Raw genomic sequence first — 27,732 nt, forward strand, 5'->3', positions numbered from 1 at the left:
TATAAAAACGAACGCCGACAACGTAGGCATTTAGAAAAATCTTCTTTATCGACGTTGATCAAGTTCCTCGACGTGTTTCACTTCACCTTAAGCGCATCGAGTTCTCACCCCACTCCGGTAAAATTGAGCGGTGTCTCCATAGCTCAGAGAATGAAGGATCGCCATTTCGAACGTTACACACGGACGACTGTGGGCCATATGAGAAGACAGGCAAGGGTTATCGTTATTTATATGGTACTGTCGACGCACTTACAAAATTCGTGACTACCGATGCACCCTACTATACTCCGTCTGAATCGATGACGTATCAATCGACTTATAGACATCGATCGACACTTCGTCCGGAGACGACGTAGAAGCAACAAGTTTGACCTGTGCGTGAGACGATTCGGAGAAGAATAAAATTACGTTACCACAACTGGTTCACGGAGTTAACCTGACAAAACCTTTTACGACGAATCAGCTCGCTAATGGAGATTCCCTACATTTGTAAAGATAGATTTAGGACTTCCGTTTCCGGAGTTAATGTGTGAGGATGTTGGAGCAAAGCTTGAGACACAAAGTGTGGAAGCGAGTGAAAAAGAGAGAGTGAGAGGGGGAAGGTGTCGTAGGAAGGAGAAGGTGCCTAGTGAAAGGAGGGTACAGGAAAGTGTAAAGAGGTGAAAAAAGGAAGATAGTGATGTGTAGAAGTTAGGACTGAGTGCAGGAGATAAGCATTGAGTAGCGAGAGAAGAAAATGACAGGAAAGCGAGAAGTTTGGTGGTGTGGTCAGATTAAGGGCGCCGCTGAGCGGTAGTCAGAAGAAGTAAGGAGTTGGGAGGCCGATAAGGAAGATAGGCTAATAACCCAGGCATCGTTGAACGTGGAATATCCGTAAATTAATCGTATATAAATGTTTATTGGACATATGTAAGATATATATAGATATGTAACAACTCTATTTTAGATACACTCAAGGGCTAGATGTCCGGACATGGTACGTAATATATACATATATCGTAGATATTTACAATAGATGGTCTATAGATATTCATACGTATTTGTAAAAAAAAATAGGGGAGGGGAGAGAGAGACGAAAGAACATACTGTTTAAAGGAGTACAAGATGAGAGTAAAGACAGTGGGAAGGTGGTGGAGGAGTTACTGGAGAAGGTAGGGGAAAAAGTGGGGATAGAATGGGTAAGAAAGGTGGATAAAAATGTACTAGGGAAGGAAACCATGTTAGGGGCAAGAATGGTGGACATAGGGCACAAAAGGAAAATTATGCAGAAAAGGAAGGAGGGAAAGGGTAGAGGACGAACTCACCTTCAGAAACAGGAAGATGCAATGAACTTAAAAAACGTTGCAGCGCAGGAGCAAAGGAAAGGAAGAAGGGTGATGATGAATTACGGTAGAATTCGGATAGATGGGGAATAGTGGAAATGGAACAAGGGGATGAACATTCTAAAAGATGGAGAAGGAAGCCCGAGGAAGGAAGGTAACATAGATGAGTGATAAGGGGGAGAGACGAGAGGTGATGACAGAAGGAAAGGAGTGGGAGGATAGAATTTAGAAAAAAAGAAAAGGGAAAGCGGAGGACTCAGATGGAGAATAGTGTTTTGGAACGTAACGGAGCTAGGGAGTAAGGACAACGAGTTTTGGGTGAGACTAAAAAAAATGGGATGTCATAGTTCCAATGAAGACGTTGCTAGAGGGTAGGGGTTAGGCAAGGATGAAGAGTAGGTTACCGAAAAAGTACGTGTGGAAAAAGTAAGAGACGAGGAGAAGAAATAAAAAAGGGAGGGCAATTACTGGGCTGGCTACCTCTACGGATAAGAAAAGGAATAAAAATAGAAGAAAAAGAAGGAAGGGATGAAGAAGGAGTATTTGAAGATCGATTGAGAGTGCGAACGCAAGAATGAAGAATAATAGGGTTATACAGCAACGGGGAGGTGAAATGAAAGATGGAATACGTGAGAGAATGGCTGGCGGAGGAGGGAAGAGAAGTGATAATAATAGGGGGAGATTTTAATGCAAGAATAGGGGAAGAGTGGAAGGGTGATCTGGGGTGAAGAGTAGGAGGAGAGGGGGGACAACAAATGCAAGAAGGTAAATGAGAAAGAGAAAAGACTGAATAAAATAATTGAGAGTATGGGTTGGGGAATACTGAATGGAGGAATAAGGGGTGACGAGATGGGGGAATTTACGTATTCTGGGGCAAGAAGGCAGTTAGTCATAGATTACGTATTAATGAAGGGAAGAGGAAGGGATAGGGTACAAAAAATGGTGGTAGGGGGTGAGGTAAACTCCCATCACTCCCCACTGATAGTAGAGGTAAAAGAGGGCCTAAAAGGTTTTAAAGGAGAAGATGGACACGAAAAGAAAGGGAAGAGGAGGTTATGGACGAAGGAGGGGATAGAAAGGTGTTAAGGAAAGGTGGAAGCGTTAGTGGAAACAGAAAAAGGAATAAAAGAAGGGAGAAAGGAAGAAAGCTGGGGAGAGGATTGGAGAAGATAAAGTGCGCAATGGAAGGGAAGACGGAGATAAGAAAGGAGGGAGGATGGTGGGATCAGGAATGATAAGAAAAGAAATGGGAGACAAGAAGGAAAGAGAAAGGAAGTGCGGAGGAGTACAAGAGAAAGAGAAGAGACTGTAGAGAGGGTTGCAAAGGGAAAAAGGAAAAAAGGAAAATGAGAAGGAAAGGCTGGTAAGGGAAGCAGGAGAAGCGAATGGCGAAACAACACAAAATATAAATGTACGAAATAAATGCGGCTATACTGACGGAAAGACTTGCGAAGAAAGTAGAAGAGAAAAAAATGTTGGACCAAATTCAGGCGGGGTTTAGAAAAGAAAATGGGGGATGGATAACACATATGTGTTCAACTGTATTGTAAATTGACAGATCTCAAAGAAAAGGGAAAAAGTAATTACCTTTTTGTGGACTTGAAGGTGGCCGTTGACGTGGTGGAGAGAAAAGTGTAATGGACCGCAATGAGGAATAGGGAAGTGAGCGAAGAAATTAATCGAAAGGGTGAGAGAAATATGTAGAGACGAGGAACACGGAGAAAGTGAATGGGGCAAAAGTGGGTTTCTGGACAGCAAAGGAAGTGAGACAAGGCTGCCCTCTAAGCCTACACCTGTTTATTATAATGGTGTCGGATTTCGAGTAAAAAATGAACAACGGTTAGAGGGATGGTGAAAATTGGGAAAAGGGGTTTACTCATTAGCATACGTGGATGATGTACTTCTGCCGACGGAGAAAGAAGATAAAATGGAAGAAATGATAAAGAAATTAGAGAAATGTCTAAAAGGAAAGAGATTAAGATTAAAACGTCGAAACATCTAAGATAATGGGGTTCAGGGCAAGAGGAGAAAGGGAAAGAAGAGTAGAATGGGAGTGGGCGGAGAAAAGGTGGAGGAAGTCAAGGAAATTAAGTATTTAGGATACGTTTTTACAAAGAATGGAGGTTAAAAAGCACAGGTAAGCAGCAGAATTCGAAAGGCGCTGGTCGTGGTGGCAGGCAAGGCGAATAAGAAGAAGGTAGTTTGCAGGGAACTGAAAGAGACGGATGTAACTCTTCGACGTATTAGTGTAGACGATGATGGAATTTGTAGTCGAGGCACGGAGTTGGAAGGAGAGGGAGGGAATTGAGAGGCTGCAAGATAGAATTATAAAATGAGTATTGTATGGTGAATTCGAGGATCCCAGGACATATGGTAAAGAGAAGAGTTGAAGAGGGACAAGTTGAGAATAAGGACGGAGAAAAGGGTGTGGAGATTTGAGAAGAGATTATGAGAAGGGAAAGGGGGGAGTTAACACGAATATGTCGGAAGGAGGTGATGAAAGGAGAGGGAAAGGAGGAGATAAATGGACGGATTTAGGAGAGAAGGGATTTCTCTTGATAGTAGAGATATAGGGAAAGAGGAGGACAGAACGAAAAGCGAAAGAGAGGAATAGAGGAGCGAATGGAAGGCAACAGGAGCAGGGGAGAAGGGGGAAGATAATGAAGTTGAAGTATAATAAGTGGTATAAGTGGATAAGGATAGATGGTATACTGGAATATTTGGAAAAGGTGTGGGAGTAAAACAGGTGGAACAAGATAGCGAGGTCTAGGCTAGAAAATGAGCAAAAGGAAGCACAGTATTGGGAAAAGCAGGAAGATAGATATTGCAGGAAATGTGGTATGGGGGAGGAAACATGGGAACACATATGAGAAATGTGTGGAAGAGGGGAGGAAGAATGAGGAAGCTGGCCGGAAAATGTGGTAATAACGCTAGGGAAACGAGGAGAGGGAGTAATTAGGCATAGGATAAGGTAGGTTAAGAATAAAGTAAGGATAATAAGCGGAAGTCCATGTAACCCCAAGGGGAACATTAATAAAGATAATAAAATATATCGATCTATTTTATATACATGGCTACACAATATATCTCTAATATGTCTAAACGACAAATATAAATATCTACGCATTTTTTAGAATAAAATGATATATCCACATTTTATAAACAAATATTTACTTATTTCTTAAAGCATACAAATTATTTAATAACCCTGGTAGATGTCTACTAAAGGTTAATCGACATCGTTGATAAATGTAGATATACTAGAGCTCTCAATATATCCTTGTTTAATGTATATTAAATTGCATTAATGTTATATCCGTGACAGATATTCATAGTGCATAAATGACATTTAGAAAAATAAAAAGACACCTCAAATAATTTAACATCTTTAATATATACTTAACATTTATATCTAAATTTCAACTTGATAAAACTGTTAATTTCGTCCATACTCTGATTTCTTAATTACTATCTCCTTGGCTGGTGACCGTACATCATGATATTTAACCACTATGTAAATTATGACGCATTACCAGACACCGTGGGAAGCATAATGTACTTTCCACCTAACCTTTGAGTGTATCTAAAATAGCATTCATAGATATCTACTGTGACGTGGGCAGAATTCTGCCGTCACAATTAAGAGCGCGGTAAGGGCAGTAAGTACCAAATATTAGATACAATTAATTTCAGTCACAACGGCGGCTCTCGGGGTCATCCTGGATGATCGGTAATTGTAAGTATGTGTTGTAAAAATTCGTTCGTATAAGAATTGTAAGCTAGCAAGTATCGGGTATGGACGAATATTGCGGGTCATTACCACCGTCGGTACGAGTCGAGGAGGATAATTCGAGCATTCAATAACCGCGTCGTGATACTCTCCCTGACACCTAGCGTAATGGCTGTCAATTGCCGGCGCGAGACGAGTTCGGCAGCGGTTGACGGAATCGGTGGTGAAGGACTTCCGAAATCCGGAGGTCCTGTAGATCCGCGGACCTCATTGTCCAGGATACACCGAGAGTCGCCAGAGGTGCCGGAAGCCGCTCTCTGCCGTCGCTGTATTTTGCGATTCCGCTGCGATCGGGACTGCCGCCTTTGAAGTATCGCTTTTACAGCATCGGTAAACAAACCCGCCTGGGGAATAAAATCTAAATTCACTTTCGTCCCATTCGTAGTGAACATGTTCGTCTCCTCCTCGACACGCGACCCACCGCCGTCAGTTTCCGTGTCGCGGATAACGGAAAAGCTAAGAGGATCCCGCGTGCCGATTTCCGCCGCGACCGTTTTAGCCCGGTAGACCCGGGACTCTTTTACGCGCGTAATTAAATTTTGTTGGTGTGTTTCGTGAAAGTGACCCCCCGGATGATCGTTGTCGACCCGCCCGGCTGGAATCGGTCTCACCTGTCGCCGGAGCTCGGGTAGAGGTATTAGGTTGTCCCATAAGTTCTTTCCGCATCGTGTATTCATGTCCTATGAAAAAAAGGGAAGAAACTTATGGGACAACCTAATAGAATTGGGCTTTGGGCCCTTTGGTTGTCCCGGGGCGCCGGGAGAAGTATCGAGGGGAACCACCGGTCCTCTTTATTATTCGGACCGCAAATAATAAGCCGTGGGGGTCCCAAAGTATCCGTGTAACGTGTCTAGCGGAATACGCGACAGTTTCCGCAGAAACGGGTGGTCAATGAAAATTTCCATCTTTCAAATCCCAATCCAGCTTCCATTTCGAGTCCGCTTCGCTCCTTCCCGGAACCCCCCATCTCTGCCGTGCCGTGATGGCCCTGATCGGTTCTCGCGAGGCTGAGTGGCCGGAGGCCGAGTCCTCTCGCGTTTTCCGGGCGCCGGGTCGAAGATCGTAGCCGGAAGAGACCGCGGCTCCTGTTATGCCGATGCATAACTGGCACCTTAAGGTGAAGTGAAACACGTCGAGGAACTTGATCAACGTCGATAAAGAAGATTTTTCTAAATGCCTACGTTGCCGGCGTTCGTTTTTATATCGACAGCTGGGTCGAATTATATTGGGTACTGAACCAAATGGCATACTCCACCTGTCGTTTTTGTACAATAAACATCAAGAAATCGAAGTAAAACTCCAGAAATCCTCTGAATTCATGCTTTCTGGAGCCCTAATTGACTGCAGAGGGACCCCCTGCGCCATCTGTGATTTCCAGGTCAATTAAATTTTCACGCCAAGACCTCGTATTACCATCGTTTTAGCATAGAAGCGCATACAACACTTTTTTTACCTTTATCTCGTTCAAATGCAAGTTTATCGATTACCAGAATGTTCTAAATTGTTGTAAAATTGTCCTGACCCTTTCGTTTTTCATATCAGAGCCTCCGATAATTGTATATTGATCGAAATATGAGAACTGGACGCCATTTTGGTTCTGGTCTGGGCTAAGTTAACAATTTTTTTCTAAAAATCCAAATTTTGAATGTGTCAGGATAATTCTTAAATGATCAGGAGTGACGTGTCAAAGTTTCGGACAGTTTGATCTAATACCCTTAAAAAAAAGTGTTGTATTCGAATTGACTGATTTGAAGGGAGTTTCACTTCACCTTAATGAAATTCAAGCGAACCGTTAACCCTTTCGTTACCTTGGACGAGATATCTCGCGACCCAATACTGGCCGATCAACGCTTTTGACGAGATATCTCGCGATCCGGTAGTAGCCGATTAACGCCTTTGACGAGATATCTCACGACCCGATACTGGCCGATCAACGCTTTTGACGAGATATCTCGCGATCCGGTAGTAGCTGTATTTATTTCATCCTTTTAGCTATACGAATAGTATTAGTTATAAAATATATTCATCTAGAATGTCAAAATATTGGTGCTAGAAAGCTAGATTATCCTCAAAAGCGTTAATCCGCTCCTACCGGATCGCGAGATATCTCGTCCAAGGTAACGAAAGGGTTAAGACTACAAACTCGAATAGAATCATTCGTTTAAATAAACTACATGAATTTTTGCTTCTAGATAAAATAATTGTTTCTTGCAATCATACGATTCAGGAAACAATATATATGTCAACGATATACATTTGTTTCAATCAGTTATTCTTTTCTCTCAGTGGAGGAAGGATGGAGGAGAAGAAATTGAAAAGTAGGCAAGGTTGAAAAAGCCGTGTAGGCGAAGAGCTAATAAGAATACAGGAGGAGAAGGAGTGTGAGAGAAGAGTAATGATGGAGTTAAGAAAGGAATGGATGAATAGGCAGCCGCTAGAAATAAAAGAGGTTAAGGAGAAAAGAACTGAAAAAGAGGAGAAGGAACGGAATCAAAATTGAAAGAAAAAAAGGATAATGTAAGATAATACCAGGGTGCAAGTACAAAGTGTAAGAGAAAGGAGATTGTATGCCGAAAGCCTCCACGAAACTCTACACATTGAAAGACGGGGATTCCACTAGAATTTACATTAGAATACTTCATTGTATTTCAATTAAAAAATTAAGATTAATTTGTTTATTAGTTTGTATTAGTGTGCTCGTTTGTAATATTAAAATTAAGTTGCTTCCATGCGATACTTTTACACGAAAATATTTCATATTCTTTCTATTTCCTCCTTATTCATAATGTACATTTCCAATGCGTTAAATAAATCTTAAAGAAACCAAAGATGAAGCATTCATTGTCTCCTCTTCTATTTACGTATATCACAAACAATTTTAATAAAACGACAATATTTTATTAAAATACAAAAACTTGTGAAATTCTTGTTATGAATACTTTTGTGTAATAAACACTCGCCGAGTACAAGCTCGCAATGTACGTTCTACGTTACGTTTCTAGAATCAAAAATAATTGAAATCATTTTACAAAACCAAATCTTGAGCTGCCCGTTTGTCAAACGATTTGGTATCTCTCCAATATTTTAATTTCTGCATTTGCTGATAATGACAGCCGTTTCTTTTTGTGTATCTACAGTTCCTTTACATTTAGGTATGATGTATTGTCATTTAATAGTATGACCTTCAGTGATTTTTTATCGAGTACTAGTTGGCAGGTTCTTGTTTTGATAACACAATTTTCTTTTTATAGTTTGGTACTCGACTTTAGACATAAAATCCTTTATAAAAGTATAGCGCTCTCCTTCCCTTTAAGCTGTACTAACATAACCTCATATCGCTGCAAATGGAAAGTACAGAGATATTAATTATCAAATGTAAGCGCAATTCTAAAGACTGAAAGGGGGCGTTAGAATTTTGTGAGACAGTAATTCGTAACCAATTTTGTAAATGTCAGTCTCGACAAACACCTGTTTAATTTTAGCATTGTGACATTTTTTGCTTGGACCCGCCAAGTAGTACTCGATAAAAAATCAGTTAACGTCTTATTGTTAAATGACAATGTATCATACTTAAACGTAAAGGAGCAGCAGTAATACAAGAATAAGCGGCAAAGATTTCAAAATATTAAGGAGATACCACCCTAATGGCATAGAATATTTTCTAAATATCTTTTTGTAATCTTCGCTATAAATATCTCAAGCGACAGATTTATTAAGATGTCTTGTAGATTTCATTTGAAGATATCTGAAATATTTGTTGAATATCTCAAAGACATATTTAGTTTAAAAAATTTAAAAACATGTATCAAAATGATATTTTTTAATGTATTAACGTATAATGAAAATACATTTGTTACTTTGCAATTGCTATTGGATACTTCATTTGCTATAAAAATACACAAGTTTTTGCAATATTTTGGTTCCCTTATTTCATTATGGTAGCAAAATGTGTGATTTTGATTTTAAATATTTTTAAAACGTTTATAATGTATTCGACAGGTAATATATAAAAAGCACTTATATTAAAATGATACGAAATGTTTTGTATATCTATAAGTAAAATGTTACGAAAATACATGGAGCTAATATTATACAAATATTATAAAAACAATATTCTAAAGTAAATGTTTTGGAAATATTTCAAATGTCTTCTAAATACTTACAAAATGTAAGAAATTCATTAAATATATAGAAAATACCAGACAAATATTTTATGCTACTCGGGCAGATCGTCTAGTAACGGACAACTAAAAAATTAGCTTTGTAATTTGATTTGAATGGTTTTTAATTCTAGAATAATAACGTAGAGTATACATTGCGAGTTTGTACTTGGCAAATGTTTTTTACAGGAAAAAATTGTCAGCGAAATTATATTTACATGAAAGTGTCTTCTTTTAAAAGACCTCTTGTCATTTTTTGACATTTCCCTATACAGTAACCGCGAAAAGTACGAAGTCGAAAATCCATAAGCCTCTGGAAATAGAATGTAATAAACTGTTTAAAACTTTGATATATAAATATAAATACGAGTCATGAGAAAATTAGCAATTCATGTGAAACATATAACAACTAAAATATTATTTCAGTATCGTACGTGAGTACACATTGATTTTGACTTTCAACATGTTTCACATTTTACTGGTTGCTTCCTTGTGAATTAATCTGTTTGTGGGTTTTAGACGATTCATTTATTGATAAATCTGGTTTATATATGGGTAGTACCAAATCCATCGCATCACTTTAAATTTTTTAAGGTGAAGTGAAACACCCTTCAAATCAGTCGATTCGAATACAATACTTTTTTTTAAGGGTATTAGATCAAACTGTCCGAAACTTTGACACATCACTCCTGATCATCTAAGAATTGTCCTGACACATTGAAAATTTGGATTTTTCAACAAAATTTTTTAACTCAGCCCAGACAAGAACCAAAATGGCGTCGAGCTCTCATATTTCGATCAATATACAATTATCGAAGGCTCTGATATGAGAATCGAAAGGGTCAGGACAATTTTACGACAATCTAGAACACTCTGGTAATCGATAAACTCGCATTTGAACGAGATAAAGACAAAAAAAGTGTTGTATGCGCTTCTATGCCAAAACGATGGTAATACGAGGTCTTGGAGTGAAAATTTAATTGACCTGGAAATCACAGATGGCGCAGGGGGTACCACTGCAGTCAATTGGGGCCCCAGAAGGCATAAATCCAGAGGATTTCTGGAGTTTTACTTCGATTTCTTTATAATTATTGTACGAAAATGACAGGTGGAGTATGCCATTTGGGACAATACCCAACATAATTCGATACAGCTGTCAATGTAAAAATGAACGTCGGCAACGTAGGCATTTAGGAAAATCTTCTTTATCAATGTTGATCAAGTTCCTCGACGTGTTTCACTTCACCTTAAGCAAAGTAAAGAAGGGAGGGCAAGAGATGTGACAAAGTGAAGAATGGTTTAATAAGCAAATTGCATTGAAATCCATATTTTACCAACCAGTAAAAATTGATCCTACCAATAGAATTAAGTTCGTTATAATTACAAAACGAATAAAATGGACGGTGAAAGTCAAATAATGAAGTTGAAACTCTCAAGGGAGGAATTTAAGTAGTTGAATCGCAGGGAAAAGTCAATTGGAAATTATGCACTGAACCGTTTCCTGCATTAATGTCGCATTATTTCTGTTTCAGTTGAAGACATGATCAAGGAAGTGGATGTAGATGGCGACGGTCGCATCGATTTTTATGGTAAGATATTCTTTCTCCTAACTTCCGTTTTAACTTTTGACATTCCTTTCTCGGGAAAGTTGAACTCGGAGTAACTCTCTGATAAAGGCGGACAAATGCTTCACAATTACTTTCTGCATTATTCAACTCCCCCGTTTTACTTCGTTATGTCCTGCTCCGAAGACAATTTGAAACTTGGAGTGGAATATCCTTACGTGCGTGGCACTCCTTAATTTTACCATGAGAAACTAATGTGCCATTGTTAATTTAATCTCAAGCCACTTTTGGTGTACAAAATCTTAGCCGAGTACACATGTTTTTCCTTCATTAATTGCAGGAATAGCTGAAAACCGCTATCTCCCCATGAAAATCTTCCCTAGTAGCACAGAATGATTTATAAATCTTTTTTTATAATCTTTGCCAAAGATTTCAAGCGACAGATTTTCTCAGACGTCTTGTAGTTTCAATTTGAAGATGTAAAAAATATTCGTCTCAGTTTTAACAATTTATAAACATATAATAGAAATACATTTTTACTTTACGATTGTTATTGGACACTTCATTTGGTATCAAAAAATACGATAATTTTTGCAATATTTTCGTTCCGGTATTTCATTACGATAGCAAAACACGTGATTTTGATTTTACACAGCTTTACGACGTTCATAATGAATTCCGCCGACAATATTTAAAAACATACCTATATTAAAGTGAAACAAAACATTTTGTATATTTATTTATAAGAAAAATATTAAGAAAACACGAAGCTAATATTATACAAATATTATAAAACTAATATTCTAAAGTAAATGTTTTGGAAATATTTAATGTTGCTGCTAAATATTTACAAAATGTACGATATTCGTTAAATATATAGAAAACATAAGATAAATATTTTGTGCTACTAGGGTTAAATCAATTATTTTTGCCAAACACAATAGAAATTCCACCCCATTGAATTCTTAGATGACATGTTTTTGCCAAATGCCTGAGTACATTTTGTTTCACATATATTGTACGAGTACAGAAAATTCTACTGCGTCCAATCAAATAGAGGAATTAAAAACTGAATCGAACTCGATAGAAAATTAGAAACTAAATATTAAAAAGTTTTATTAGGGGAGCACCAAAATGATATTCATATGTTATGGGTATACCCTGGGTGCTTACCAAGTAACGTTGTTTTCAAATTCGGTTTCTAACTTTTTTATTTAGTTCGATTTAGTTTGTTCTTTGCACTGCACGCCAGAAGGCGAACAGCTCCTAGTAGTTCTGATTAATTGTTTTTAAACCAGAGTTCTACTGGGATAAAGCGTACGGAGGGAATGCAGCTTCGCGTTACGTTGTTCTAATTCAGACTCGAGGACTTCCTTCGTTGGTTGTAAAAAGCAGAGTGTCCTTTTGGAGTCACGCAAGGACTCGCGGTGCCTCAGAAAAATGTTGCCGCGTTGTGGAAGGGATACAAATGTTTTCTAACTTTTACGTGATTGGTTCGTTGGCGGAGATGCCCAAAAAAGTCGCCTCCCACGACTTCGGCAGCGAGGGTAAGCAAAAGGGTAGCCAGGTCGAGGACGGCCTGACGATGCCTTTGTAAGATCACGTACCGTCCGAGGGTATGTTTTATGGTCTTGTCTACCCAGAATTTCGCGAAAGTTCGGTTCCTTCGCATAAAGGCAAACAACATTTGGCGGCCAAATGCACGCCGTGAGAAAGCGGAGAAAGTGAAAATTCCCAGGATGGTACGAGGTCTCGTGAAGTTATAACTATGTACTCTAATTACTACACGCATTTTAACTGAACGAAATAGAAAACCTTGAACTTATATCATACATGAAACAAAAAGTACTAGGCATTTGTCAAAAATATTTCATCTCAGATTTCGTCGCATGAAAATTCTATAGAGATGGGGCAATAGTACATTATGTAACGAGTGACGGAAGTACACGATTACGCTCGAGTGTAAGTTTGTTGCACGAGCGAAGCGTGGACAGTGTGTTGGTAGAACAAAAGTAAAATAGAAAATGGAAAGAAGGGAGTTCGGATTCGGGATATTATCAAAGGATTCTGGGATCAACTTGTGTTCGAGCCGAATGAACAAGGGCTCAACCGAGAACGAATTCCTTTATCTCGGATAGCAATTATCATGTAACGTGTGGTTTTCAAGCCAATACGCAAGTTCAATTATTTATTGCAAATACGGACTAATCCATAAACCAATAATTATAACGCCAAATTTTGATTAGAATACTCTCTGCAACGATCTGGGTGTTCTATTTCTTCCTCATCTCAAATTCTGTTTATTCTTCCTCGAGTCTCTCCCTGTCATCTCGCACCATCAATTCGGTAACGTATGCTCATGACTTAAATTGAGGTATAAACAGAAACTCTAGCGTGTCACTCTCTTATCTACTACCGCGGTCCTTTAGCCCATGATTCGTTTACTTCTAGTCCTATAGCCCATCTTTTTCATTCCCCACCTAAGCCTCCTTAAAAAACATTAACTTTTCCCTTTCTCAGTCCTCATTGACCAATCGCCTTCGATTGTAAATCCCACTTCATTGCGCTAGGCCTATCAGCGAACGCTTGGCAAAAAACTCCACCCTAGAGGCAGCATCCGAAACTTTGAAAAAGGAGTCTCTCTAGGCACAGTCAAATACAATTCATCTCTGTAGCGAGACACAACGTCTCCACTATTCTAATAACATTCCGACATTCGTGAAATTGCACGCGTTCCTACCTGTCGCGATCAGAAAGTAGCTTAAGTGGTCACCAGTAATTGTTACGACCCATTGTTATTTAATAAACATTGTTTTTCGGTATCACACTTCGCAGCCACCTCTTATCTAGCCGTTCCTTCGTGAACCACAGTAACAACTTGTCTTAACGGCGTTCACCACCAAGTGGGAACGATGACTTCCACCGCTAGATGGCATTAGCATCGAATTCGGTGGGAGGTAACCAAAACGTACTTTCTCGCTCGGATGAGGGAGACGCGACGCACAATGGGCAGTGTTTAGCAACGGGCGAAAAATCTGTGCGTATTTTGCACGTATACAACTCACACAACGGCTAGACGCCTCTGGACTAGGCGCCGAAACGTGGGTGACCCCCGGCCACCCGCACACGCCAGTTGGACGCTCCACCTACAGTCGGCAACGGTTGCCAAGGAATGCCCAAATTCCTCGCGAGGAACTTGAAAATCCTGAAAAATGTGCTCCACGGGGACAACGATTTTGAGCGTATTTCTCAACCGATTGAGCTCAACGAGTGCTCGTTTTAAAGATAAAATGTTGACGTGTGTTTATATGGGAGCGATTTTCGATCGAGCACCTCGTTCCTAGGTAAAAGGGCATTGAAATTATGTCGTTGCACTTTTTTATATGATAATGACCACTTATCGAAAATCGCTTCCATATAAACACGGGTCAACATTTCATCTTCGATATGAGCACTCGTTAAGCTCGATCGGTTTAGAAATACGTTCGGAATCGTTGTCCCCGTGAGGCCCTGCAAAATCGCTGGAGTGGTGAGCGCCCTTAATTTAGCTGGATTATTTCGACTTGGGATTCAAGAACGGGGTGGGGAGGGCGAGCCGTCAAATATTATTGATGGTCGGCTGAATTCCGGGAGGGTCAGCTCGGTAGCGATCAACCACCTGGAAAGGTTTTGTTGGTCCGATTTTGATCGAACCCTCTGGGAGAGTACCCTAACTGAGATCTCTCTTCAAAGGTGCTGGAAGATGCTTGGATTGAGGATTCGGGGGAAAGGGTGAAAGGGAAAACAGGGATAGGTTTACTTCACGATCCTCATTAAAACTAATTATATTTCTTTGCTTTCTCCCTAATCTTTTCGGCACCGAACCTAGGATCCTGCCCGTGTCTTTTAACCACTGCCCCTTGTCGGTAACGGAAGCAAGCGGAGGAAAGGAAACCGGATTCGTTCAGAATTCCCTTTTTAAAATAAATTGGAGTCGCTCTATCACTGCCCCTAATCGGTAACGGTCACAACCGGAGCAAGGTCAGTCGACTCCTCCACGAACGGTTTTAGTTCTCCTTGGGTTGAAAAACCACAATTCCCAATCCATCACGGTGACATCCGATGGTAGGTAACTTAATCCAACTCTAACGAGTAGCCGTTTTATTGAGAAGGAAAAAAAAGGGGGTCGGTTTGCTACGGGCTACACAAGCTTGAGAAAGATTGGGGATTTAGGATAGGGTCAATGGTAAACTTATCCAATTCTAAAGAAAATGGTTCATTATTAATAAATAAAAAAAAAGAGTAATTTTAAAGAAACGCTTTGATTTTGGGAAATATTTTAAATTTTCTAGAAAAACGTATTCTAAGAGACAAGGATCATATAAACAAGTATCTAAGAGACATAAATCGTAACAAACCCGATTGTTAAACGAACACTCGCGACATTGGTTAATGGGATTGTTTCCACTCCCAACTACCTATTTTCAAAAAATGTAAAGGGAGGAACTTTCAACTTTTCAGTCAGCTATAAAATTATGATAGTTTCATCCCAGGAACCGCACGGAATGGAATATCCGTATATTACACGTATAAATTAGGTCTATAGGTATAGCAAATGTATATCGGCAATAATCCACCTAAAAAAATATCTTTTTGAATTCAATTCTGATGATACAGGTTGGGACAGAAACGAGCGTAAGATCGGTTTTATTTAAAAATTTTTCTATTCTTTTCGTCTTCAAGTTTGCACTTTTATTGTACTTCTGCTCAAGGGGACTGGAAGTAATAATTTCTGATTTTAAACTAGCTTTAGTTTTTCATCTTTTCTCAATCGACGGCGAAAGAAGACTAAGCTGTGCAACAATTAAATCTTGAGAATTTAATGAAATATTTTCTTTCTCTTTTTGCACATCAATTACTATTTAAGCATACGATTAATACGATGTTCCCGACTTCGTTAGTGAATGCAGTATTATCGAGCTGATTTATTGAAAGTTGATCTGCTTTAGATTGGGTTTCTATCCAGCTTCTCTGTTCCAGGGATTCTGATTCGGATATTGTTACATCAATACCTTGCCACACGTGATCGGTAACTGAAACTGGAGCATGGTCAGAATTGTTAAATAGACCATTGTTAAAAGAGTAGATTCCTGAAACTCTAAAACCAGATTCGACATTAGATATTGTAGCAACTTGCTTGTAGGCTCCATCAGAGAACTCGAGTTTCACACCAAATATATTTAAAATGCATGCACGGACGGCACCGAATACTTAACGCCAAATTTCGGCACTTCAATTTGATAAATATTTATTTCTCAGTGAGGAGTACTTACATGGACCCATGTTTGGCATACTGAAAGTATCATACGTTCCGTATCGTAGAACCTGTAACTTTTCTAGATTTTTCCGCGCCATCCGCTATATGTTACGCTAATCTGAAAATATTCAAGGTCACGTTTCGCTCACTGAACGTATTCATTATTGGCATCTGCCAGCATTCCTTTCGTTGCATCCGAATTCCTAACAAGTTCTAAGTTGCCACAAGCGACGCCATGATAGGGCTGGATCCCACTAAGTGCGAAGGCTGTCACATACAGCGTGGGGCGTCAATGTGTCGAGGGTGAAACTTAGACTTACAAGGGAACATTCCCAAGTGTCCGCCTCCGATCTTACTGNTAAATAATCTCCTGCTTTATAGAAAGATGTAAAAAATATTCTCTTATAACTTCCTGTTGATTAATTTCAGAATTAATATTTACACGCACACTCTTCTTGAATGTATTATTCTCGTACCTAAGGTATCGAATATCGCTGACTCTATGTTTTCGTAAAAACAGTGAAAATCCAATTTTATCGTTTCACCACGGATATTGTATTACTAGTTGGAAACGGGTGATGACTGCATCGTCGAATCCGTTGCGAAACAATTTTAGCCTCTGAAACTGTTTTTTAATTTATTTATAAATAATCGCATGTCATGAAAATCAATGACATTTTGAAGAATTACTACGTTGACACGACTTATGTACGATGAATTAGTCACGATATAACCCAATAAAGGTAGTCGGGATATACCCTAATACCACCTACGTTCATTGTTTACAACCGATGTTTAAATGTTTATTGGCAAAAAGCAATAAACACGTATTTCTTAATTTTTTGCGAGCAATCACATCGCGTAAGTGGAACTTAAGTGGGAGTGCTTGTTTAATGGATATTACAAAATAATGTCACCTGAAAGGTAGTTCATCCCCTTGAGGGGGTGCAACATTGCCGAACAATATTGTGTTGTCACCGTCCTTATACGGAATACGTTTATGCAAAGTTTCGTCGAAATCCCTCCACTGCTCCTACGAAAAATATTTAAAAAACCGATGTTTCGCTAAACTTTGGGGAGTTGTTTCACCCCTTAATTGTGGACCATTGCAGATGTAAAAAAACACTTGTCTCTTAGATTTTTGCGTTCTTCAACATATATGAGACTCAATAAGATCAGAGGCGGGCACTTGGGAATGTTCCCTTGTTAGAAAAATACAACCATTTTGTAATTTTGTGTCCGCCACCTTGAATTTCGAAATCATGATGTCAGATTCGGAATCAGCGGCCTCGAATACCGCGAGAAACTTATTTTTATAAAAATTCAACCATTTATATATTTCAATCCGTCATATTCGATCCGCCATTTTTAATGTCGAAATTCACATTCTGTTGTCATATTTAAATTCAACGATCCCAAAACTCTAGAGGAATCCTTTTTTCTTATAAAAATCAAATCAGTTCAAAATTGTTTGTCCGCCATATTGGGTCCGCCATTTTGAATTTCGAAATTATGTTATCTGACTTGGCTTCAGCGACCTCAGAGACATCAAGAGACCTTTTTTCTATAAAAATCCAATCATTTTAAAGCTAGGATGGGTATGGTTCCTTTTCGCTACGCGTGAGGCCGTGTCGCATGTTGGCTGCCCAAAAAGTATATGAGTCCATTATGTCTGTGCGAAGAAATAGTCTGTGACTGGGGCGACGACGACGATGATAACAGAACTACGATTCTGAGAGGTTGAACATCTTTAAGATGCTATATCTTCACGTAGGTACTAGTGATCGGAGCCGGGTAAATTTTAAAAAATTCCTGATTTTTTGCTTAATCTTTTTAGCTGATCAGACGTTCATTTCTATTTCTATAGTAACGGAGAGAGAGGATTCCCATTTCCCCCACTTCTGAAATCTCGATCCTTGGGGTATAGAACTCTGCAGCGTCTCGCTCGAGCTCAAGCGCGCAGGGCGCGTTTCTCTCAGCACACGACGCTATGAGTTTCTCGTTCAAAAATATATTTGGCTCGAAACTCTACCGAGTTTCTTGACAAGCCGTTCTTACTGAAAGTCAAATTTCCATCCTTCCTTTCCCTTTAACTAGGCTCAGAAAAACATGGTCTAGTATGGACCCGCAGTCCGCCGTTCCTAGGGCCTAAGCCCCTTACCGGCCCCCCCATTTCTGGGAGGTTAGGGACCTATCTGCCTCAGGGCCCTCACTACCATGGGGGCCCAAGACGGGCTGGAAAAGCCCGAATGCTCCGGACAGATCTTTCAAACCCCGGGGAGGCGCTTGACCCCGCCCGTTGCCCGCGGGGAACCTCGAGGAGGTCCTTCCCCTGCACCCGCGTGGTGCGAGCATTCGTGCAAGGCGCCAGCTGAGGCGTAATGCTCCAGCGTGGTTTGGCGAGCTTTCCAGGCTAGGTCGGATGGAAACCCGATCCATCGGCCAAGTTAACCCAGCGAATATTCGGATCGGCCCGGACTAGCTCGCTGGCCTTGTTATTACTGCCGATGGGGTCGGCCCCCAACCCGCACCCGGAGATCCGGGACGCGGGACGGGTTACCCGGCGCACTCCGGCCGTCCGGTCGAGAAGTATTCCCGTGATGGGGGCCACCTTTCGCCGGTAACTCTAGGGGGAACAAGAGTGCGATCAAACTCCGCAGAGCGAGCATCTCTCATGGTTCCCCAGTAGCCATTTGCCGTTTCGTTACGGACCCACTGGGGTCCGCATCCGGCCTCCACCACGAGGAGGTTTACGGATGGCTCTTGGGCGCGTGGGGGCCACCCTCCCCCACGTCGTTGCCTTTTGGAGGCCAGGCTCAGAAAAACAGAGAACGCCGATAATTGAATTAGAACAGCCCCTAATTTAATTAAAGCGGTCCTAAAAGTGAAGAATTTTCTAAGAATGTTACATCGCCAAGTTGTGTGAAACGGTTCGGGATCGGAGCACCTGGCCACGGGAAAACTCGCTAAATCCGAATTCGGTCGACAGGCCTCTCGACTCTCCATAATATTTACACGCTCAGCTGATCGATAGCACAACGATCTCCGCATTCTCTCGCCAGTCTCAAATCTTTGAATATTATATTTCAATTAATTTCAAGTCTCAGGAATCGTGAGCCTCGAACCCTCGAAGGCTGCAATTATCCGGTAGCATGGGCTCGGAATAAGTGCAGACCATAACAATATACGATACATACATATTCTGTGGGGGATCATGCATGTGTTTTGTTAAAAAATTCTAATTTTTACTATAAAAAAAATAGTATCCCATTTATATTTCCTCTGCCGTTATCTACGTTTCAGAAATTTCGATTTGAGAAAATAATAGTTTCCAAATTGATTTATTCCAAAACGAGAGTAAAAAGGACGCAGCATCTACATTATTTTATTTTAAATGCAGTAATGGCCTCACACCGCCAATCCATAAAAATCTTATAACACTCGTGGTTATTTTTTTCTGAATTCTTGTATCTTTTACGGGCTTATATAGTTTTTTATAGGTTTAGGGGAGCAACGATCACCATATATATTTTGCCATCGGTTTCCCAGCGACTTAAAGTCTCGGCTCGCTGTAACGTATCGGCACCGTAAACGACATAGCACGAGCGTTTCACGTTCATATATATTACACACAATACGACAGCACTCACTTATGGGAAACTGCTCAGAAAGGCAGCGTATCGTATCAAGCACGAATCGGGCCGGGGACCTTTCGTAAAGAATATTGCATTGTATCCAATCCATGATCGTTACGCTTTTATGCCGCAAAACATATCTTTCCTATCCACTTACCCATTGGCAGTCAACAGCTGCTCCATTACTTATTGTTAGTAGGATACTTACACCTGCTGCTGCTCCGTTACTTAGGGGGTAACGGTAGAGTGGCTTTCTTCATGTGTAGTTTTCTTATTTGTTAGTGACGTCTTGTTACCCTACGGACGAAAAATGTATAGAAATGGAAAAGGGTAATTAACACTAGGTTTACGGGCGTTTTTTATATACATGTTTCCACGAGCACCCGACAAATTGACGGGTAAACGAAAACACGCATTTTCTTTAAAAAATCGATTTATTCAAATTAAGTCTGAATTAGACAACACTAGGCTTTACGTTTAAATGAATTATTAATAAGTAAAAAGTCCTTTTTTAAAAATCATCACGGAAATGATTGGAATGCTCGTCCTCTCATCCTCGGAGTCAGAACTAGAAAGAATTTTCCTTTTCTTGCTACGACACATTTTTAAGAAGTTTTCCTCTTCACTATCCGAAGATCCTTCTATCTCTCCACTTTCGATGCAAACTTTCACTCTCATCTTCGCCTTACACTCACTGCAACGAAGCAAATATATATGGATTGTTTATGAAATTAGTTAGTCCGTCAATTTGACGGGTTTCGTAGAGATAGGTATACTACATATAGATTTTAATAATTAGAAGGCTTAGGAAAAAATAATCGAGTGTACAAATTCTTTGGATGAAATGATTAATTTACGATACAAAAATGGTTAAAATGAATGCTATGGTTTTTTCGGTATTTCTTTTCGAAGTTTGAATTCCGTCAAGTTGACGGGTCCCGTAAACCTAGTATTAAATTTGGACAATATTTAAATGATATAAGTAATAAGAAACTTTAACCCGCACGAAGTTTTAATGTACTAACAAGGGAGGTACCCAAACTAGAAAATTAAAAAAATTTTGAGACGTGGGGGATATTTAGAGTGTATCTAAGTAAGTAACAAACAATGTTTTTCAGTGGAATATCATTTTAAAAGGTGAAATCATCCCCAGAAAATTATTTGATTTTCAGTTTTTATTTCATTTCTCGAAAACGATGAGAGATATGCAAATGTTTACAACAAAAGAGCATTCCCTTAATAAGATTTATCACGGGGTTTTGGAATAACTAAAAAATTTGAACAATTGCAAAAAATAATTGTGAAATTGCAACTAACAATTTATTTCACTTTGGTTTCTTAATGGAACATTACTATGTATGAAATATAGAACAAGATAGAATTTCTTTTGTGGTTTTGGTAAACCACTTGTAGCACCAACCAATTTTCTAATATTTCAGGAAAGAGCCGAGATTATTAGAAATGATATCCTTTATTGGACGAAGACGTCAATCTAGTGAGACAGTTGTCAACTGTTTCACTGTTTTTAAAATGTCATATTATAGTCTCGGTACCCCATTCGTGACACCAACGACATCTGCGTCTGATTCCGACAATTGTAGTACGTGTCTAGTAACGGATAAATTTTTGAATTGTTTCATACAATGTCAACAAATTATCCCTGAATTGAATTCAAGAGTTTCTTTTCGTCGACATCTAGCGCTACAATTGCAGGGAAAACTGTCAGTTGAATCATTCAGCTGGCTAAAATGTCCAACACACCATTCTGTATCTAAACTGACTTTCAGTAGATTGGTAGATAGGCTATAAATTCGTAAATTTTGTAAAATGACAAATAAAATTTTGTTAGCGAAAGATACTAATTATCGCCATAGTGGTAATATAATGTTTCCGAATGCTACTGATAAGGGAGGTATCCCAATCAATCTCTCCGATTTGATTTCTTTTATAATATGTTATAGTAGATTAAAAAATAAGCGACACGTATTTTTTTTATCTGCCATTAAACACTTTAAGGGGGTAAAACCACCATCCAAAGTAAGGCACGTCAAGGGGCGATTTGGCAGTTTCATCCACAAGAACATAATAGTTTTTAACCAATCCGACTGGAAAAGCTTTCTCATAACGAGAAATAAAAAATATAATTTTCCCAATAAAAAAAAAAAATTAAGGGATGAGTCACCCCTAAATATGATTACATTTATGCAAAAAATGGTCAAATTCAAGTCTAAAAATCTGAAAAAATATATGTCGCGTATGAACACGAAGGAAATACGACGTGTCTTTAGATTTTAATTTTAATTTATAAAACAAATCAAATCGGAGAGACCGACCTTCCTTGTGTTTCGTTCAAAATGCATCAATCGTGTAATACCTCATACGAGTAATTGATTATTCTTTTCTTCTCGTTTCTTTCTTAAAGTGTTACGTTTTCTTTGTATTTGCAATTTAAAAAGCGACACTTTATTTAATTCTAAATAAAAATGTATTATTTTTTATTTAATTATATAAAAAATGTTTGCTGTAGATAAGTACTCTGTATTTATTTTTAATTGTTGTTATAATTAATTTTATAGATTAAAGGTAATCTATACTTTATATCGACAAGGTTTGCATGACCAATAATATTTATACATTTATATTAATGTCATCTATTTTTAACTTATTAAATATTTTACTTTTTAATAATCCGAAATTTTAATTTCCCGCCCAAAAGAATTATTTATAACTAATCTAGACACACTTTAAATACCCCTCAAGTTCCCAAGTTTGTTTCATTTCCGAATTGGGAACTTCCCCTTAGAGCGGTAATATTAACACCATGCAAAGAAAAAACTAAACGATTATTTTATGGAATTCACGTAGAATCCTCCGAAGAGGACGTTACTATTCCATTTTAAAGTGTTCAGTTTTGTAAAGTGACTCCTTTGTTCGGTACGATGTAAACTGAACAAATTAAATTACGAATTTTGAGCAAAGAAATTCAAATGAATGTGGCTAGAAACTCTACCGAGTTTCATGATTCACTCGGCAACATTTCGCAAGAAACTATGGCATTAAACAGCAAGGTTTGTAATTCTCACGAGAAGCGACCGACAAGAAATTCACGGAGATACATTAAGGTTTCGGACTGGAAGATCACCTCGAGTGAATCACTCCGTACTTTTTGCTTCCTCCTCTTCGCCCGTTCCATCCCTGAAATCCTAGCAGTATTTAATTGAACCATCTATCGTGGCGGTACAAATGATACGCACGTGTACAAACAATGCCACAATTATCCTGCACGTTTTAGATACCCTCTAATCTCTCGTTTTTGGTTTTCCTTTTCTTAAATATAAATTTATTGATAGTAAATCTATGGATTTACTAAATTTTCCTTGAACATTAGATTTTTTAATGCAATATTAAGAATATCTATCTCAATAACGTAACATTGTTACATATTTCCTTAAAAGTCACCAAATTTATCGAAGATGTTTCGCCAATAAAATGAAAAGTAATTCACTTTCAAACAAAGCTACTTGAAAAATGCAACGTTCCTGCAACGATTGAATAAAAAATAAAATTTCTTGAGCTCACAACATTTAATTTGCAATTCTAAGGTACATGAAACAAAAAAAAACCAATGGTGGTTCTTGATTCAACCCCCCCTTCGCTAAAAAACGTACTCCTATACAGAAACGATACATTCCACCGACCATCAAACGTACCACACAAACCATGCAGTCTTAATCGCCAAATTTTTAATATACTCCCCGGAAAATGATAACAAATGATCGTGCAAACGGAGAAAAAAAATTAATTATCCGGAACCGACCGTTCATCCCCCATAACCGTGGCGGTGTAGACCTTCACGTCACAAGTAATGGCCTGTAAAACAAAAACCGGGAGGACATAATCGCTAAATTTTTAATATGTTCTTCGGAAAATAATAACAAGTCATCGTGCAAACGGAGAAAAAAATTAATTAACCGGAACCGACCGTTCATCCCCCATAACCGCACCGGCATACGCCGGTGACGTGCATAACCTGTGACGTGAGGTCTACACCGCCACGGTTATGGGGGATGAACTGTCGGTGCCGGATAATTAATTTTTTTCTCCGTTTGCACGATCATTTGTTATCATTTTCCGGGGAGTATATTACAAATTTGGTGATTAAGACTGCATGGTTTGTTTGATGGTCGGTGGAATGTATCGTTTCTGTATAGGAGTACGTTTTTTAGCGAAGGGGGGGTTGAATCAAGAACTACCATTGTTTTTTTTTGTTTCATGTACCTTAGAATTGCAAATTAAATGTTGTGAACTCAAGAAATTTTTTTTTTTTTCAATCGTTGCAGGAACGTTGCATTCTTCAAGTAGCTTCAAACTACTAAGATGAAGGAGGCATATACCTGCAGAAGGATAAAAATGAAGTTCAAGTATCCACATATACTTCCCGGTTATCATTTCCATGTTTTTCATGTCATTTTCAACGCAGAAATATGGAAAAACAAGAAATTAGAAGTGTACATTTTTTGGCAAATATGACAAAACTGAAACAGTTTGTCTAAATTAAAAAATTATCCAATGTGAAGTGTTCGAGAGTGCTCTCTCCAAATGTTATCTAAGTAGGACAGGTGGTTCTCGATATAAAGAGTGTCCCCTTTTAACCCTTTGCACTCGAGACCTTTTTCGCCCGGACCAATCAGCAACTCGGGACGATTTTCCGCATACTTGGTGAATTAACTTAAAATGATTTCGCATACAAATTAGCGTTTAATACGATTGTATTTTAATATTTTATGTATCCTTATATGTGTAAGAAGAAAATTTGTTAAATATTAGGGATTATTGCTTTGTGTGGTATTTTTGTAAAACAATCGCAAAGATGCATCCTCGGCGTGTCGGGGCAATTATTGCAGTAATATGATGGTCGATGTCTTTCGCCGGGCTCATTTCGTTGAGAGCATACCTTGCAATCATTCTCAACTCCGGTTAGAATGACATGTAGCTTTCCTTTCGATCGAATTTTGTCGAAACTATAGGTCAAAGTAGGAGCTCGATCACGAGTCTGGCGGAAATCTCCTCCCAATTGGTCAATCAAAGTCTTTTCCATATTGCAGATGACTAAACGGTTCCTCTGCTTTTTTATTGATTCGTACAGAATATAAGAATTAACTGAAGAAATTTCTAAACCCCCCAAAGATAGCTTAAGCCACCATTTTATGAACTGTCTTAGAAAACAGTATGTCGAGGCATATTGGTCCGCTCGATTAACGCCGCCCATATATTTTATATAGTTTATAACATTGGGTTTTTTACAGTAACTTTAACACCGCCTCGTAAAATCCTTTTTACGAGAGTTATTCCCACATTATTCCAAGTGGTCAAAGTGGTCTTTCTATGTTAGAACTAATGTCGTCGCGTCGTCGACGTGAGCGACCATTGCTGTCCTCAGGGCGTAAATCTGGGACCTCGCGATTTGTAATTAAATTCGCGAACACGACGATAACGCGACTTAATTTTGTACAGCTGCTTTTTTATGAACGTAAACTTGAGCGAAATTGCTCTTAAAGGTTGTGCGATTTCTTGAGAAATCGACTTGGTGATGTTTGACTGTGATGACCTGGGCGAAGCTGTTCTTATGGTCGGGTGATTTTTAGTTTAAATCTTTATGCGACGTTCTCTTGAGAATTTTAAACCAAGTGCCGCTCTTGTGGTCGGATGATTTCTTGTTGAAATCTTTATGCGACGTTCTCTTGCTGAAAATTTTTAACCAAGTGAGGATCGCGAAGCCCAACGGTAGCGTTCGCATACCTCCTTTGCAGAATGGGAGTTCAACAAAATTGAGATTGTCAAATCAGAGAATCGTGTGGGAGAAGTAATGTAGGAAATTCAGAAAATACTCGTTTTCTCCGGAAATAACTCTAAAAAAATGTAAAGGAGGGATTCTGTTGTAGTTCCATGTACTTTATTCTGACAATAGCACAGAGTACACAGGTTGGTTTGTCGAAGCAAAAGTAAATGATACGAAAAAGAGGTGAGATGCCGATGCGCGGTTCACGCGCCAGAACGACCGACCGTCAGTGTCGTCGCGCGCGCCATCTGCTTCCCGTGCCGATGCGCGCGCCACCTGCCTCTCATGCCGAGGGCGCCACCAGCCTAGTGTCGTCCGTGGAGCGAATGATGGAGTCGGGTCCCTCAGACTCCAATAGATTCCCCCAATGCCGATTGGTCAACTCACGTGGACGTACCAAATTTTTAAGTTCCGCCGTTTACTTCGTCCTCGAGTGTCCCAGGAACTCGCACGTGGGGTCGTTCGAAATCGACAAGAATTACCCGGGCACGGAAAATTCCAAGTACCACTAGGTAGTCGAACATTCGGGCGCCTTGGAGTCAACCTTTTTATGGTTTTATTAGGGTTGGACCATTTGAAACCGGAAATTTAACAAATCTAAGGGTTTTTTGAGAGTGAATGAAACCGTGAGCGAAAAGCAATATACGTCGCTCGATTCAATGTTTAAAATAAATTGCCACGACCGTAGTAAAGCGATAAAGAAACGAGAAGGAAAGTTGTTTTCGGCATTGGGGCTAAAATCTTGAGAATTTATAAAATCCAAATATTGGCCGTGTGAGGTTGAATTTAATTTGTCGCATATGTACGTACACAACAATTACACTCGGCAACTCCTTCCTGTTTGTTAGAATCGTCCCACTTAAATGGCAAGGGGTATCATTCTACACTTCGGCAAATTATACAAACATATATGTACATTATTACCGATTGGGTTTCCGCGACAAACCAAATGGTGACCGAGAGTCACCTCTCGAGTGCAAAGGGTTCAATCTAGGCTAATACATCGTAAACCGTGAGAGTGAAACATGTTTTAAAAAAAAAAGTCGTTGAATTTCAAAGAGGAATAAAAATGCAGTTCGTAACTCTTACATGAAGATCGTTCCTCGAAGTTGATTCAAGGTCAATTTAATTTTGTTTAATGTAAACGACTATTTTTTACACCAGAAGTCGACAGAGAATCAAATACTACGTAGGAAGATGTAATGAGTAGAGTTACGTTGTCCATAATGTGTTATAGAGGTCGAAACGTGTCATAAGTGGAGTTCGGTTCGCGACAACGGATCGTATAAATGTCAATTTTTTTCAAAGGAATGGTTTTTTAACACCGAAAATCGATAGAGAATCAACTTTTATGTTAAATGATCAAGATTTGGAATTAGATGAACCATTCCATTCATCAAATGGGTGTCACCTTCGTAAATCAAGTGACTCGGTTATGTCTCGTTACGTACAAGTACTGTACAGGAAACCTACAGGTAGTACGAGCGAGCTCGACCGAAGTCTCTTTACCCGTACCAATTCGCAGTGCATACGGTTTGTATAGGCGGCCGAAGAGGCGATTTTCCGACCTGGGCTATTAAACCTGCAATATCTAATTAAGAAGTACTTCGACACATATGTATTGTGAATTTCTCTTAATCTGGACATTCTAAGGATCGCATTCATTTTAAATTTAAGTGACCCGCATTTTCTATTCACAGAGTTGTTACATGATATATGCAAGTGTTCAAGTACGCCAAGATTTTATTTTAGATTCAGTATCCGTTATTCGCACGTGCATCTCCATTTCTTCTCGATAGATGGCGCCAGCTTTTTTTTTTCTTTAATTCACTTTCCCTTTCGGTCTCTCTTCTTCTCTCAAGCTTTCTCACCCTCACTCAACCCTCTCACCTTCCCTTTCTCCATTTTCCCCTCTCTCACCCTCCCTCATCCTCCCTAGCCCTCTTTCACCGCCTTCACTTACTCTGACGCTTTTCTATTCTTTCTCATCCTCGCACACCCTCTCTCACCCTTCTTCATCCACGCATACCAACCCACCCACACTTAGCCACACATGCCCACCCACACCTATCCAAACCTGCCCACACTCACCCACATCAACCCACGGCCACCCCCCCCCCCCCCC

The 27,732-nt window shown here is 39.3% G+C and overlaps 1 protein-coding gene across 1 annotated transcript in view; it reads left to right on the plus strand.

The window, feature by feature from the left end:
• LOC105698912 (calmodulin-like) overlaps positions 1-27,732 on the plus strand; it is a 193,760-nt gene that overhangs the window by 159,000 nt on the left and 7,028 nt on the right. Inside the window, exon 5 of the mRNA XM_023432105.1 lies at positions 10,805-10,861. Coding sequence (XP_023287873.1) covers positions 10,805-10,861 — 57 coding nt within the window. The remainder of the gene's footprint in view (positions 1-10,804; positions 10,862-27,732) is intronic.

The sequence above is a fragment of the Orussus abietinus genome, unplaced genomic scaffold (genome assembly GCF_000612105.2).
Source record: "Orussus abietinus isolate OABI.00-Male unplaced genomic scaffold, Oabi_2.0 scaffold98, whole genome shotgun sequence".
In the NCBI taxonomy this organism is placed as follows: domain Eukaryota; kingdom Metazoa; phylum Arthropoda; class Insecta; order Hymenoptera; family Orussidae; genus Orussus; species Orussus abietinus.